At 35.9% G+C, this 17656-nt stretch overlaps 1 protein-coding gene across 3 annotated transcripts in view; it reads left to right on the top strand.

Moving 5' to 3' along the window:
- The window catches only part of LOC107102146 (brain-specific angiogenesis inhibitor 1-associated protein 2-like), a 66515-nt gene that overhangs the window by 16056 nt on the left and 32803 nt on the right, over window positions 1-17656 (top strand). For all 3 annotated transcript variants that reach the window (XM_015401330.1, XM_015401332.1, XM_015401331.1), the window contains exons 2-3: window positions 4844-4919; window positions 8913-8999. In XM_015401330.1, coding sequence (XP_015256816.1) covers window positions 4844-4919; window positions 8913-8999 — 163 coding nt within the window. The remainder of the gene's footprint in view (window positions 1-4843; window positions 4920-8912; window positions 9000-17656) is intronic.

Here is a 17656-nt window from a genome sequence, read left to right as displayed (position 1 = left end):
TGAACTTAGCATTACACTTACTCATTGTTTGAATTAACCTATAAAACATATTATTGTACCTAAAAATCATCTCATCTTCCTTATGAAATTTCCACTTCTAGGCAAGTACACATACTTCCCATAATCTGGACAAAAGTAGTGTTGTAACAAAAAACAGACAAAAAGTTAGCTGCACTCCATCTCAAAATGCAGGAAATGGCATTTCAGAGAGTCTAAATTTCATAATTTTCTTTAGGAGGATACCCCCCGGATGCCTCACCACCGTGCAAAGCCTAAAGATGTGATACACCAAGGTGTACACCCTATGAAATATTGCTATTTAAAAGCCTGCTTCCATCTCAACAAAGATTAATCTGGATATATCTAACGATTTTACAAAAAGATAACTTTGCTGTTTTTTCTTAAACACTTTATCAAATAATCCTATTGCCTTCCTATAAAAATCTGTTTCACTAATATATTCCAGGCATTGAGAGCAGAGAGAACATAAATGCTTAAAAGTATTGAATAGTTAGCTAATCTGTATTGTTATTGAACACAGTGATAAATGATAAACAGTAGATTTTAATGTGTGCAGTCCTAACTGAAGGTCTTTTTAAAACCCTACTTTGTTCTACTGAAGTGTATCACTTTTAATATTCTAGTTTGTGTGAATCAAGGAAGCAAGTTTTTATCCCAAGTGCAGAGGTTTTTATTCTCATCAGGTGCTATTGATGACAAAAATACCTATGAAGTTTCACTTTTACTGTCTTGAAAGCAGAGTAAGATTCCAAAGGAAACAACCTGCATATAAATACACTTATTAGTGAAGCATGATCAAGTTTAGGTTTTAACAAGTCTAACCACTTTAGATTTTGTACTTCACATTATCAAATGTAATTCTTGTTACTAGAACAAAGACATAATAGCAAACAGAACTGTTGTAAAATATTCCTTTAGTGCAGAACCGACTCAGTATTTCCTTGACAGACAGGATATTTTTCGTCATTAACTCTTTGTCTTTTATTTGGCCAGCTACATTGGCAGACGCAGGTATTTTGTTTGCAATATATCTGAGGGTAGTTCAAATTATCCACTTTTAGGCAAAATGGAGAGAAAAAGGTTCCTCTAGCTTTATCGATTCAGAGCTCTACAATTGACGTGATTTTGATTGCAACGTTTCAACTGCTCTTTGCTTTGTTGAACCAAGCTTACAGTATGTGTAGGTGAAAAAAAAAAAAAAAAAGTCATCTGGCTAATACTATTCAACATCATTTTTATATTCAAGGAGATGCATCATTAGCACTAGGACTGGAAAATAAACTGCATTTGCAATATAAAAAAATCCAAATTGCATAGCCAAAGAAATTTAATAAGCTTTGCTGCTATACATTCTCTAAGAAAAGAAAAAAATGAGAGTTAGCGTGCTGCTCCATGCATAGAAGTAAACATTTTTACATGCAATACTAGAGTTCTGTGATTTTATTGTATTCTTTTTTTCCACAAAAATCTGGAAAGCTTATGTTTATCAAGCTTCATGGACAAAAAATAACAATATTCTACAATGTTCAATATATTTCTTCACCAAATATGATTCCATATTGTGTGGTGGAATTTGCATTATTTGTATGAAATTAAATGATCTCATCAGTCAAGTTTTTTTTAAGGTGCCTGTTTATCCCTTAAAGTCAGCTGTGTATAAGCATGAAAATATTTAAAACATGAGGATACTGGTCCTCTAGGACTTGAGTTAGTCACTCAGATATGTAGTGAATGTAATACTGTTTTTTTCCTTTTTGTGAAACAAGAAAAATCCTTCACTCCTTTTTATTTTAATTTCTACTCTTCCTCATCTTAGCTGTTGTTGGTCATTGTCTTAATCTTCTGTAAACTAGTGTTGTGCAGACTGTATTATAGGCTACTTTAAAACAGAAGTTTCTGTTGTCAGGTTGCTGTTAATGAAGGCTGATGAGTTGTTAAAGTGTGAGTCATTGATATTTATTTTGTAGGTGGGTTATGCAGCACTCCGGCCACCTGAACTGAACAGCAGGAACACACAAACATATTGTTTAATCAAACTCTTGGCTCTTATTAAAACAACAGACAGCAAAAATAAAGGAAGGAAGAAAGTGCTGAAGCCAACTGAGGAAGGAGGATGGACTGATGGGGTTGTTTTAGGTTGTCATTTGTGGCACATTGCTTATTCATTTTTGCCATTGTGTGGATTCAGGCAAGAAGTAGATGATTAAGCTTTCTCCTGCAGTATTAATGGTTTGTGTTGGTACTATTGCTGCTGCAGCGCTGTTGTGGTTGTGTTCCTGTCCTCGGGTTATTCTTGAGTGTTTGACTAGGGACCAACTAATTGGAAGAAGTCCTGGAGGAGCACAGGAGAAAGAAGTGGGGAAGAGGTCGATGAGAAGTAGGGAAAACTATTGTGGGTAGAGTTAAGTGTTTCACATTCTAAGACATCTAGACTGACTTTATTTGCAGTCCAGTGTATCTGTACCAATGCAGTACATAGTTTGATTTATTGGCTCTTTGAAATCATATCAAGATATATGAAGTAAATGCATTACATGCACCCCAGAAAAGATTATGCTAGTCCAGTTTTACCAAGATGATATTATGTGATACCTCATTTAAAGTGCAGCCACTTTTCTATTTTAACTCCATAGCTGTGAGTCAAAAGAAATAGAAAATTCCAAAAGACGTGGATACTTTTACAAGGTACTTTACACTTGACACTGAAACTCTGGTGGAACTTGTTGTACATCTACAGGATGTAAAACAAGTATTTTAAATTAACAATGTTTTAACAAATATTCAAATGTATTTTACATGTATTTAGAATACATTTAGGTGTTTTTTTTTTTTTTTTTTGGCAGCTGTACATGCTTCAGTACCAGTGTACCTAAAACAACACGGCATGCTGCTATGATAGTGATTTATTGAAGCTGTAAACCCTAAGATTACAGTATAGTGAGTTATAGGTGTTGCTCTTTTGTAGAACAGAGATAAATGTCCTGTCATGAGGTATAAAATAGACTATTTTACATTCTTCATGCTTCTTCCAATGATTTGATATTGCTGTCAATGGCTATAGAATAGGTTTGAAATGTGTAGCTAGTGTCATGCATTGAGAAAGGCAAAAGTGGATGGTAAAGATCTATTTAATTGTGAATCGCTTTGTACCATTCAAAGTACCTGAATTGTGGAAAAACAAATGAGGAAGAACATTGTGTTTAAAGTAACATTACAAGACAGATGATGCATTTGAGGAAATAAAACAATAAAATTGCATTTCAGTTTAATAAAAAAAATGCAAAAAGGTCAAATCAGCCAAAATTAAGAGACTATATAAGTAATATTTGTTCTGTTTTTTTATTCCTGTTCTTTTTACACAGCAGAGTTAGTGCTTACAAAAAAAAATCTGCTAAATATTTAAGGTAGCTCACTTATTGGCTAAAGTATCTTGTTTTTCATTGTTGTATATAATTGGTAAGAACCAGAAAAGTGAGGAAAAACTAACATTCCTCTTTAAATCTTCTTTAGATATTACCTTACATAAATATCTCTCAAGAAGAGGTGCGGTGCAGGGTTGGGGGGAACAGCCTATGTAAGAAGGCTTCAGTTCTTGAGAGAGATTTTCCAGGTTTTATTCTCAACCCGTAATCACTTTTTTCTTTACGTCTTCTCCTTCTCAGTAGTCCATTTTGAAATAAACTGCACTATAGTGCCAGCATAATTAAAAGGAAGATGTTTGTGGATAACCTGGTAGTATCCAGATTGATATGTGTAGTTGAGTTCCATGTTATCAGTCTGGGATGGCTGCCGTTCAGCTTGTCCAATAAAAGGAGGGACGTTTACTACAATACTTTGAGCTGATTGGGAAACGTGCCAGCTAGTACCCGCCTTCCATAATACCTTTCCGCCAATAGTAGCAGGGAATTGTGATGTTTTTACAGCTAGCGGAATAAGCTGATAAATCACAGCTTTTTCAAGTCCTGTCGGGGGTGAAAAAGCACAGCCATCTTTCCCATCTACAAATTCACAAAATACTTCTCTTTGCTCCATTTTTAAACGACAATTATTGTCGATATTTTAGCTTTAACCGAGTCAATTGCGACAGGTGAATCCCCCGGCGTAGCCATGGTTGTCATGCCTAGGCAAGGCTCTTCTGACTGTCGTCATTCTTACATGTCCCGCCCCAAAAAAACACTGCTGGCATGTCATTGGTCCGACTCACTGGTTTTTACAAGACTGACGTATTAGCAGGAGTTTCAAGATGGATTTGTTGTGAGACTAAAATCTCAGATCTTGCAACAATCCAGGTTAGGTGGTGGATGAATAAAAAAATGTGTAAAAAAATAAAATAAATATATATATATATATATATATATATATATATATATATATATATATATAGTTGCATTTTTTTTTTGTTTTTGTCTGATTTTTTTTTTGTTTTTGTCTGATTTAGAGGAATGGGAGGATGAATCCCTTAAATGAAAACAGAAACAGTATTCAGTTAAAGTTGAATGAGGGACTCCTATTCTACATAAACAGTTCTCCGTTTCAGTTTTATGAACCCTATAAACATTCTGGTGTAAAGTTCTGAGAAGTTTCCGTATTAATTTTTTAATCCGAAACTATATAATCAAATAAGAATTTTTTTTAATACATTATACTTCTGAAAACACAACTATGTACTGTTTTTGTCTTTGTAAAATGGTTGTTGTTAACTTAAAGGAGGCTAATGAAACGGGTAAGTGTGTATAGCACAGTGAAAGTCCTCTGTGCTCTTGACCCCGTTGTAGTGATAAGTGAGCCTTCATCCTCCAACAATGTGTTGTCTTTCTTTCAGACTATCATGGAGCAGTTCAACCCTTGCTTGCGGAACTTTGTTGCCATGGGGAAGAACTATGAGAAGGCCCTCGCCAGTGAGTCCTTTCTTTTCCTTCATTCATTTTTTTTACTCTGCTTCACTGTAGGTTTAGGCACTCAGCCAAGGCAGCACTCTGTTTTTAGCTTTCATATATCTACCTGTCTTCATGTTTTTCATGAAAACTGGATTATCATTATCCACATGTAGTGTAGCCAGGCTTTTTATGAGATACATTGCCTCTATCATAACTTGTATTCTTTGATTGGAAAAGAAAAGCAACCAAAAAAGAAGATATTTCGAGGTCTTTCATTTCCTCTTGGATTACAGTGCAATAAAACCTGAAACTTAACACAACCCCAACCCCCATGCATTAAACCGGCCAAATCATCAGCAGAGATTGTTTTCCCTCCCCAGGCCAACACTGCTATTCCCTTACACACACAATAAATACCCCTGGACTTGGTGTGCCTTGGGAACAGACTGGTAGGGGTTCACTGAGCCATTAAAGACCTACTTTGCAGAATTGGCTCAACCCAAGGGACTTAGCACGCTCTGGGAGGACACATTTCTATCCATATGGTGCAATCTCTGAAATTATTGAAACTACCAATGTTCGCGCAAGGCTTGTGGGATCTGGATGCAGAAATATTGTAGTATTTGTTTTGCCTTTGTGCAGATCTTGTTTTTTTTATTTATTCTTAAGATAAAAAAAAAAAAAAAAACATCAGTGAAATTTTGTACAAAGCAAACATAAAGTATATTTTCCGATATTGTTGTCTTTTATTCTAACCAAAATGTTGTTTATACTATAGAGTTGAGGTTGACTGAGACTTTGAAATAAGCTCTTTTTGTCTTCTTAAACCTTACATTAAGATCTGTTAATCCCCTCCATCTGTCTCATTAGACCCCTGACTAGACCTTTTGTTATTGCTGTCAATATATTTCAAGGCTCCGTGTTAAATCATTTATTTAATAGTGCCCTTGATATTCCACATCCTGCAGCTTTTGCATTATCAGCAAGACTGTCTGTTGCTTTGAAATCTGTTTTTACTCACACCATCATTTACACCCAGCGCTGTGGCATTCCTGTGCAAACTGAAAAGAGCTGACTTGCTTTTATCCACACTCTCCGCATCAAAGCAAACACAGGGAATGTTTGGAATTATGAATTTGAGGTGGAGAAAGAAATTACAAAAGAAAAAAAAAAAACACATGCCATGCTTTGCCATTGGTTCAGCTGTAAGTGGTACCAACAGTAGCATCTGTCTTTCTGCTTGGAAGCCTTCTTCTCTGATGGGATGTCTGCATCTGCCTGTTAGAATTAGCCTGTCCCTGCCATTCTATTGTAAATGTGTCCTACACCTGGCAGCTGTCTCCTGGTCCAGTCCAACCTGTCATCTGCACTGCTGCTGAATTCACCTTCAAAAGCAGTAGCCATTATTCTCCATAGATTGGAGGAGAACCACTGGGCAGTCAAACAGGAATTCTTTAAAAACTTGCATGTGTCCTGTGTGACCTTAAGTGCCAGCATACCAGCATTTTGAATAATAGGGTTTGGATGCTTATTGTCCTTTAGAACCCTGATTTATCCTTGTTGAGTTCAGGTAAAAGAAGTTAATGCTACTGGCTAGTTAACATATTATTTTTATACATATATTTTTGTGCAAACACTTGAATAAGAGTTTATCAAGCATTTTCTGTATTACTAAGACTATAGGGAGGTGCAGGGGTCATTTCTATTACAGCCAGTGCTTTTCCAGCCGTAAACAGACTGCTGATTCTAGGCACTTAGTTGTTTGCAAGTTTAATATGAACAAATTAGCCATTGTAGAAAGCAATATGTCAAAATGAAAGCTTCTTAAAACACATTCATTTTTGTCATGATACAATAAAATAAATTACTCGTCCAAACCCTCAGAGATCAAAGCAGTAAAGTTTCACAGTAATTGAAAGAGGTCTAAAATGGCCTTTTAACTGAAAAACAAATAACTACAGTATACTAGTGGTAGAATATGACATATCAATTGTTTCAGCTATGTTTAATATATTAGGGTTAATCTGAATGTGGTCCAAAAAAAAAATCAGTCAAAATAGGGACAAAAGTATGCATAATTTTGTTGATTATTTATTTTTTTTATGATCATGCCAGTTTTTGAACCAGATGGTTTATTGTTTATTACATCATCGTATTGAAAGTTAAACCACAGGTTCGTCATGATAGCAAGATGTTTTTGAGTTTGTAGTGTTTTAAAACATCTGTGTTTTGCACCTTCATACCATGAACCGGTCCATGCTTAAACTTTTCCACACTGAACCAAAGCATGTTTCCTTTAGCTGCAAACCCCCCCACCACTCACATCTTCACCACCCGGTTCTAATCTTTGTAAAGAACTCTATATGCTCTAATTCATTCATCCTTCAATCAGCTCTTTCCCCAAGTGAGGGTCTCTGCCTGCTCACATGCACGGCAGGTTAAATGGAAAGGAAGACTGAAAATGCCAGGTAGCAGCATGTGGTTAACAGCCCGTAATGCTGCTTCTTTGATGAAGCTGTAATGTTTTCTTTGAGCCGTTATTGATTCCTTTGTTAGCCGTTGCTCTCACATCGAAATCAGCCTCAGAATGAAAAATGCTTTACTTGATTTTTTTTTACTCCAAATGATTGATCGATTTTTGATTTTTGACTGACACTGTCTAAATTGCTTTCTACAGTCTTTTTTTTTTTTCTTTTTTCTGTTTCTGTTTAAGGTTGTCCTCTCAAACTTCACATTAAGTCAAAGAGCTCATGCTGTGGATGTTTTGAACACAGTTTAACATATGCACAGTAATAAATTGGGTGGTAAGAATTCAGAGTTAAATAGGTTAACTCTAAATGGAGTATTTACAACTACACTGAGTGTAAATCTGCTCAAGTGTTAATCTCAAGTGTTAAGAGTTAATCTGTGTAAAAATTGACAGCAATGTAGTGTAACTACTTCTCTATATGGTTTTAATTACATACCAGTCTCCGAGAGACAAGTTTGACACTTATGTGAGTAAAATATTATTTTTTTTTTAAACTGACACTGACTATAGAATACATTTTACAATAATTTAAAATGTGACCAAATGTTATCTGCAACAGAGTTATATTCTACTCTGTATGTGTTAAAGTAACAATGTTTTTTTTTTTTTTACCGTGTAGACCTCTTATAGAGCTGGCCACTTATAAATGGAGTATTTCAAAGTGACTGCATTTTCTGCACCTGCTTTAATTATATTTTACCCACTTTAACAACAGACGATTTGCATATATTGTTTTTAATCTCAAATTTGGGTTGGGGGAAATAAAATAATGTGACTAATAGATCCAGCAGCAGAAGCTGCACATAATAGTTCTGCTTTAAGCAGGCGACACATTTCACAACACATTGTCAAAAATTTAAATGGGTTTAATATAAAATCTTAAGTAAAATAATTACGCTTTTGAAATGTTCAGATTATCTCTATAAACTTTTAAAAACTAATAGAAATAAAGACATGCTCAGGTTCATGGATACAATAGGATTTCGGTTTGGAATTAAAAAGAAAATTGTTGCAGACATATTACAAATGAATGGAATGTATTAAAAAAAAAGAAGTAGAAAAAATATTGAGGAAAGAAAATGAAAGTATTTCCAACTGTTTCCAGCTATTTATTTTGAGAGGTTTAGAGCAAATACCACACAAGCATGCATGGATATAAGTAGAAATATCCACCGAAATCAAATGTAGTAGCCCCTAAACAAGTAATGATTCCAATTCAATTAAATATAGTGTTTTTATTACAGTAGCTTGTTTGTTTGAAAATCTCTTGCTTATTTAAATCAAATATCCACCTTTTCAAGTATTTAATGAGAGTTTGCCAAAATTATGAGAAAAATATTTTATTAATTTTTTTGCAGTTATTTCCATTGAGCAAAGTTTTGCAGATTTCTCAGTCAGGAAGTTGGTGAATCTGTTTCTAAAAAACTAAATTGTTCACATTCAGTTCTTTTAAAGTAAGAATTTTTTAATGTTTTTTTTTGCAGGTGTAACATTTGCTGCAAAAGGCTACTTTGATGCTCTGGTCAGAATGGGTGAACTTGCCAGCGAGAGTCAAGGATCCAAAGATTTGGGTAAGTCACCGACTTACTTTAGGTGAACTCAGTACTTGTTGCCACTTTCTCTCTTAATCTGTCTGCGTTAGCTTTGCTTGCATTGGCATTGCCTTTTTATACACCTCCATAAACAAACATTTGCTTTCTATGTTGAACAGTGTTAAAAAGTAAATGTGTTGGTGGAATGACAGAAGTAATTTTTTTGTTTTTGAATCTGATTTTTTTACAGAGTTGTTTTTATTAAAAAACCAATTAGCTCTTTGATTGTTCACCAAACAAAAACATAATCAGGAAACAAAAGCCTAACAGCTATGCATAAGCTGGAAGTTGAAACTGATGTTTTTTTTTTTACTAGTTTAGATGATATTGTGAAGGCTAAAGGTTTTGTGTAAAACAATAGGATGCACTAGGTAGTATGCAAGGGTATTTGCTTGGTCACAAATATCTTCTATTTTTTTATTCTTTTCTCACACTCAAATTTTTTAGACCATCAAACACATTTTCATGTAAGATAAAGAAAACCTTAGTAAAGAAGAAAAAAAAAGCATTTCTTAAGAGTTTATTATTGTTAGAGGAAAAGGTATTTTAAACAAACCTCTTCCTATATTACAGAATTGGTGCACTTAAACTTTATCAATATAAAAAAACAAACATCAAGCTTTTGTATTAACTGTGGAGAATGTTTGGTTCACTGTTCTGTCCAGACTTGGTTTAATTCTACAACATTTGATAATTTTTGAGCATGTTTGTTACCCCTTGCTCACACTGGCTCCGGTGCGGTTACCGAGCCGACGGAGACCGCAACTCCCGCACACCCCCTCTCACACCGCCCTTTTAACTACGGTGCGGTGCGGTCCAGCTCTGCGGCTCCGGCAACAGGTCCGGAGATTTAACTCGCGAGAACAGAAGTTCACTTGAGTTCACGTAACTTCACGCGATAACACGGCCCAAATAAGGATATTTGCGAGAGCTTGTTGCGGAGGGCTCCGGCACGCCACAAGGATAGCTTTCTTGCAGAATTTTCTGCAGCGCCGGAGTGTCTCGGTAACCGCAGCCGGACAGCTCAGCAGCCGGTGAGAGAGGTTTACGTCTTTTTAATGACTTGGAATCACTGCAGCGCACCGCACCGGTAAGACCGGAGTCATTGTGAGCCGAGGGTTATGTTCTAATAATCCCAAAACATCTTAATCTGTTTTGTCCAGACTTTAACAAAAGCTTAATTGTGTTTTTTTATTTGTCTTTTTTTTAGAGATGAACTTTTGAACTTGCGGCAAAATAAACGTGAAGCTTACAAGCTAATTGCACAACATTCTCCTTCATGTTTTATTAAAATGACATTTCAAATCCTATTCAGACTAATCACTTTTTGTGAAATAATTTCATTTTAGATTGGGATGTTTCTCCTTCTAGATCTTAATATTCTGGCAATGATCAAAATAGTTTTGTTATGGCTTGATAACAATTTTACTGGATTATCTATCTATGTATAAAGTTTTAAGTCGGACAAGAAAGGTGGAATCAGGAGCAACTTTTAAAGTGGCAGATAAGTTTTTACAGCTCGGGTTACAGGGAATCTGTATTCTACAAACTTTCAAATCCTTCAAAAAAGTAACACTTCTCTCACTCATACAAATATTTTTCTAGCTGGGTAAAGTCTTTGTATTGGCACCCGTCCTCAGCACATAGGAAATCAGCTAAAGCTTAAAGAAATTCCCTTTGCACTGATTGTTCTTTTAACTGCTTGATCTGCTTAGAGGTAACCGTTGATTTGACAGGGCCTTTGTTTCAGTGGAGCTGAGATCCTCTTTGGGTTTCTTCCCACCCAGCCACCAGGGACTGACATGAAAGTGCTTGCGGGATGTTTTATTCAGTGTGTGACCCAGTCTCACTGTTGTGCAGCATCTGTGAGGTTTTCCATTGGTTAAATTCATAACACTGCTCCCAAGCCTGTCTCATGAAATATGTGCTGTAGAATGTTTATTTCAGTGTTTCTGTTTTTTTTTTTTTTAAACAAAGTTGAGTTTAGTCTTTTTCTTATCCTTGTCAATTTGGTAATTGCACACATCATGGTGATGTTGTTTTATCACAGAGTAAGTTCCACCTGGTGTACTGTTTAGCTTCTGTGAAGTATAGAAAATCTGTGTACTTCCACCAGTGAAAGGAAAAAAAAAACAGAGTGCCCCAATATCCGTCAGCTCTGCATCAAGCAGGAACTCCATCATTTTGGTGCAGAGAAATTGTACCTTATCTTTCACCTAAGGGAACAGCCAACCTCTGGTACAGCCAACCCTTGGTTCGTCCCCAATTACTCCCTTACCCGCAGACAATGGAAACATGCTCATTGCAGGATCATCACGGTTATTACATGATTAGTAATCATAAAGTAAATAACAGTTTATGTTTCTGATGATGAAACTTAGTAAATTGAATCAATTGATTGATACAATAAGGAAAGTTGGACTCCAAATGTAAACTAATAATGTTTAGATGACTTAGTCAAAGGTTGCTTTAAACAAATAGGATTTTAAATTAATAATTGATTTATAGCAATTTAGGTTTTCAGCAGTTTTACCATTTTCTCTGAGTTTGTTCCAGATTAGTGGAGCGTACTAAAAACTGGTTTGGTTCTGATAATGTGGACAGACCTCAGCCTGAAGACATCTTTCTAAATGTGTCGTCTGTTCCATGAAACTGCTTGTTGGTTTTGGGAACCAACTTTATATTTTTGAAGTACATTATAACTGGGACAGGTCCAAAATGTAACCTATAAAGTCTGGTAGAAATCGTGGGCTACTCACAAGATTTGTGGTTGAATTAAGCAAATCTGAATGAAACTAATGTTCTGCTGAAAGGCCTTTACTGCCAAAGAAGTTTGGGCCTATGGCATTTGCAGTCTATCAGCACAATAACTAGTATAGGTACCTGCTATGACCGTGATACTGTATTTTAAATGCATTGAAGTTCACTTGTTCTTTTTTTTTTCATTATGTGAACTTTCATTGCACCTGTTGCTGTTATTTGTGGGAAGAGCCATGGTATTTGCACTCCTTTCTTGAAGATCTTTCATTTATAAAGGATCAAGTGTGCTATAGCCCGTTAAAGACAGGTGAGTGTGAAGCGGCAGTTTGGTTTTGGTTTTACATTTGCTTTATGAGCCAAGAGGCATATGTTATGCAAATGTTCTGATAGGGATGTTGATAGTGGAAAACAAAAACATGATTTTTTTTTTTTTAAAGCTGTGTTGTTTATTACCTCATTGCATGGACTAAATATTTGAACATTTTGAATGGTACATTAGTGATATTCAATGTTAGCCCCTTTTTATCGCTTGTGCAGTATACAGTCTGAAAGTCCCCTACAGTACATGGCTGAATCTGTCCCAGGGGAAAGTTTGGCATTTTATTTTCCGGACTTTTTTGTAGCCTCCACCCTGCGGTCAGCTGCATTGTTATGACCCTTTGTTAGGAAAAAGCTCAGTTTCCTGTTTGTCTGACAGCAGGGTACAGAGATATCCCCAGATTGGAGGAAAATATCACAATCCATGAAATTCATATGTCTGAACTGAGAATTATATATATAAAAAAAAGACAAGCGCCACTAACTTAACATTTATACATGCACATTTATACATGCACAATTTGTATAAACCTTGTACCCTTGTTGCACCCCTTTTCAAAAGGCTTTTAATGCCACAGAAATTTCCCAAGAAATGGGTCACAATTTGCCCCAATTACACACATAAAAGCCACCAGAATTTGTCCAACTTCTCCATACTTTCATGCCAGTTTCTATTTACTAGTCATTTGGGCATAAAATAGAGACCGAATTTACCTCCTTTCCCTCTCTAATTCTGGTTATTCTCAGTAGGCCTACATCAGATGTCTTTAGACAGGAATCCATTGCAGTATAGTGCATATATGTCATGAAAAGCAGTTATATTAGTATGCCTTTTCTGTGCATAAACCATGTGTCATCATCTGTTTGTTGGAGTGCTCCTAGAATCCACTTGTATATATCTCAGCCTTAAGAGACAGTCTCTATTTCTCCCACCAGTCCCACTACTCCCACACACTCCCGCCCACATATCCTCCGCTGGTTGTGCTAATCATCGCCTGTCACTTTGCCACCCACACACTCATGCATGCACATGCATGCTAACACATACAAACACAGTCTCTCCCTCTTTCTCTATCCATTTCCCACTCTTGCTCTTCTATTCGCCTGCCCTCCTCTCTTGTATTTATCCTATGGAAGATGTGAGCACTTACTCCCTCAGTGACAGTTGCGGATTTCTAGCCTTTAAAGGAAATGCTGTAGTCGTAAGGCAGAGGATATCTAGGATGTTCTAAACCAGAAAAAATAAAAGACTAGTCCTATAAAACCTGAGCTGCTGCCAAGTTGATTTGCGGAAATGCAATTAATTTTATGTCATTGGGACCTTTACTGTTGTTAAACTGTATATAGATTGGGGTTGTCACAATTGTTAAGAGGCGTTAATAACTACAAAAAAGTAATAAACTATAAGATCATACTTAAACTGCTGTAGGTTTTTGCCTGCTAAAAGATGCTGCAAAGCTTCGTTATAAAGAGGACAAATAGTCTGAGTAGGAAATCTCAATAGTTTTTGTTTTCTCGTCTTTATAAACTCCAGTCAAACATTCTTAGAAATAACTTTGCTTTATCCATGTTTAAAACTTTCAAACTTTAGATGTTATTAATATTTCACTCAAATATGATCATTATACTTAAAAAGACTATTTGTGACGTCTGCACTCTGATGTTTTGAATCTTCTTGCTTTATTTAGCAGGATTTTAAATGCAGTCATACAGTCATACCAAATAAGTAGACCAATAAATCTATTAAGTTAGGTGTATGTTAAAAACAACAATATATTGAAAATGCATCATCCCAAATGTGTGTGGATTTGCTCTTGATAGAACATCATTCTTACCACATAAGCCTGTTGTATTGGTATTATGAGGTTGCCTTCATGGCACAAGTTTTTTTTACTTATGTTGTAAATCTAAAACATACAATCTGGATAACTGTATGCCATTTGAGTTTTTCCATCACTATATTGGCTTTTCTTCCCTCTCTCTGATAAGGTGGCGGTACAAGACTGGCAACTTCCCTAAGCTAAAATTTTGAGGGGTGGGTCAGTTTAGTGTATCATGCCTGGAGAAATAACATTTAATTTAAAACAAATCTGCAACTCTTTGTATTTATTGCTGTAATTTGTCCCGTCTCGATCGTAGAGGTTTAAAAACGCACTTGGTTATTATCTAAAGGAATAAATGAGAGTTACGCAAGGAAAGTGAGGCTGCAAACTGATGATGCAGGATTGTCTTTTTGGGTTAATGGGTCTGGGACATTCACATGTATTTTCTGCTGCTAAATTGCTGCAGCTCAAAAAAATTAATCACCTGGAGCAAAAGGTTAGTGCTGCTAGATGAGGTGTTGACTCTGACATGCTGTATCTGAACAAACACCCAGGAGTATGCACACCTCAGCTCTTTCGGTCTCCTTCCTGTCACTCCATCTTCAGTGTGGCCTACCCCGCTCCTCTTCTAGCACCTGTCCCTGTTTAAATGAGAGCAGAGGAGCTCTTTTCTTAGCTCTGCACCACCCTCCCTGGAGCCCCTGCTTTCTCCTGCTCTATTTCTGAGGCACACACTGCATGATGGGAAACCAGTGGCCCCTACATCCTCCGTCCTAACATGTTCACTTTGCCCTTCACTTTGTTTTGCTGAAACATTTTAACAAAGGTAGCTGGTAAGAAATAATTTTGCCTGAATATCTTAACGTCCCCCTAAAACATGCATAGATTGCTAACTTAAAAAAGTTGAAATGGCAATGTAATGCATTTTGATGAATAGTTTTTTTCATTCAAGAATTCTGTAACACAAAATACAGTGTAAAACAGCTGCATTAAACAAGCATCATTACATAGATTTCTAGCATTAAGACTGTAATATTTTTTTCCATTTGTCCAATTTAAATACATTTAGTCTGACCAGTCTTTTGCGTTATAGATATTACAGTGATCTTGATGCTATGATATCGAGTAATATTTTGTGATGTATTATGAAGCCCCAAGAAATGATACAGAAACTAGTTTAATTTCAAAATGTAATGTTGCTCCCAGATTGTTCAGCAATATGATAATGTTTTGATTCACAACAGTGGGAATTTTTAGTTTTCTATTTTTAAGAAATTTGCAACAATCTCCAAAAGATTGTTTTTTTCATATCAAAATGGTTGTTTTTCAGATTTTTTTAATAAAAAGAATTCATTTAATACTATTTGGAATAGGGCTGCAACTAACAATTATTTTGCAGATCGATTAATCTGTCAATTATTTTGTTCAATAATCGATTTATAATCGGAAAGCCAAAGGTTCCTTAAAGAAGATTTTTAAGAAATTAAACCACATGAAACTAAAACTTTTCCACTTTAAGAGTTCTGGATAAAGCATATTGACTAACAAAAAAAAAATCAAAATTTTTTTTTTTATCTTAAATGCATAATGTTTAAATTCTTTTACCATTTTTGTATAATTACTTCTCCAAGTGGGTTGCTCTGTCAGCTAAATACATGTTTAGGAGTCTCTATATTCCAGTTAATGATTAATCGATTATTAATTTAGCTGACGATTATTTCAATAATTGATTCATCACGATTAAGCTGAATAGTTGTTTCAGACCTAATTTGGAATAAGCCTCTAATATAGCTAAATATTTGAAAAGCAAAGTGCTTGAATACTTTTTGGATGCCCTTTATTGTTAAAGATGAACACAAAAAAAATATAAACGCTGTAAACATCTGCCCAAAAGTTCAAGTTATCCTCTCTATAATTTGTTTTTTTTTTTGCTGTTTAATTAGTATAATGAATGCATCATTGGCTTTCGAAATATAAAAACACCATTTTAAAATGAGGTCAGGATTTTCATTCACTGATCCCAAATGGTTTAAATGCTGCATCTTCCCTCTGATCGTCTTGTATTTAATGTCAAGATTACTTGTAGCTGTAAAATGACCTACTTCTATTTGGCAACTGAGCAGATCTTGTTAAACCTTCATTACGGCCTGAATGCATGACACCGTTGCTAGTAAAAAAAAAAAGGAAAAAAAATCTACAAACAGCTGTGATGACTGTAGTTTTCCTCCTGTGAGGAAAGAGTTCAAACAGAATTTAGCAACCATTTCATGAAATGGATGCATTTGTGTTTATATGAAGAATAAATGATCTAATCTCAACTCCCTCCACATCAAAATGAACTGCATTTAGATGATGTAATTTAATGAACTATAGTCACACTCACATGCCCACCTGGAGTCTCAGCTATTACCTACGTCTCACACATTATCCTGCATCCCTATTATTCTTGCCCACTTGTTTGTTTCCCCTTGGAGTTGGAATGCGAGGAAGGCAGGTATTAACGTCTGTGTTAAGCCACACACACAGTGCGAGCAGGCATGCACAGAACTGAAGACAGACTCAGCATGTGGGGGTACACACACCACACTTCTCTTTAGAAGCGTGGTGTGTATTCTTATGTAACACGAGCTGATAGTAAGGGAGGTGATTTCTAAATGGGATTTAGTACACAACGTTTTTCAAGCATTGCTTCTCGTTTTATGGCTTCTCCCATGGCAACAACCCTAGTATTATCCTGCTTCCATGACAACCCCTGGTGAATCTGGTTTGACCTTCACTAGTGATTCAGTGTCTCTCCATCCACCTCCATTCTTCTCTCTCATTCTCCCTGTTCAGCATTGCAAACTTCCACTTTTTTTTTCCTACTAGATAGCCCACATTCTGTTACTGTCTCTCTGTTTTTTCTCTCTCCACCTGTGTGGGTGTAACATCACTGCTGTTACACAAGGAGTCAATACATCCACAGTGCACAAGCTGATGTCACACTTCAGGGTAGAGTCTGTTCGTAGGCACACAAGTTCTGCAGTCATGTGTCCCTACCTGACTCAGTGTTTTAAGCTAGCAGACATGTGTCTGCTTGTTGCAGAGCTGCAGGTGCATAGCTCCTGTACAAAGAAACTATTGTTTTCTGTGCACCATGGAAACATTCAATGTTACTAGTGAGCTTGGAAATATTGAAACGGTAATGGCACAGGTCCATTTACCACTGTTATTATATACCGGTGCTTGTTTTCTGTTTTGTCCCTGTGGTTATCAACGTGTCATAATACATTCATGTATTTACCAGAGTTCAGACCAATAGCTCGTAGGTGAGTCTTGTACATTATGTAATACCTGCCAGACATTTTCTAGGACAAACATGAAAGTGGCACATTGCATTTAATTCCTCTCATTATGTCTCATTACAAATCACTGATTGGAGTATCAGATGCTAAAATTCACATGTTTTTTTCCAGCATCATTTTCCTGTTACTGTTGTCATGGGCTCTCATATTGGAATTGCCATGGTAACCATTTACATTGCCAGAGTGTGATATTCTGTATATTTTCTCTGTGGCTTGGGTTTTTACAGTGTGCAGTGATGAAAATAGAGAAGATGAGTAAAGATGCCATGGAAATGCAATCACTTTTCAGCTTTTTGGCTCCCTGTAAACCCTTGCCCTGCTGTATTATCAGATGACATATGCATCTTTGTGATTTTCTTTTGCAGTCTAGTGATGATGCTCATTAGTTAAT

The sequence above is a fragment of the Cyprinodon variegatus genome, unplaced genomic scaffold, assembly GCF_000732505.1.
Source record: "Cyprinodon variegatus isolate N-32 unplaced genomic scaffold, C_variegatus-1.0 Scaffold1210, whole genome shotgun sequence".
NCBI lineage: Eukaryota > Metazoa > Chordata > Actinopteri > Cyprinodontiformes > Cyprinodontidae > Cyprinodon > Cyprinodon variegatus.
The sequence above is the reverse complement of the archived record's forward strand: the minus strand, read 5'-3'. Positions and strand labels throughout refer to the sequence as shown.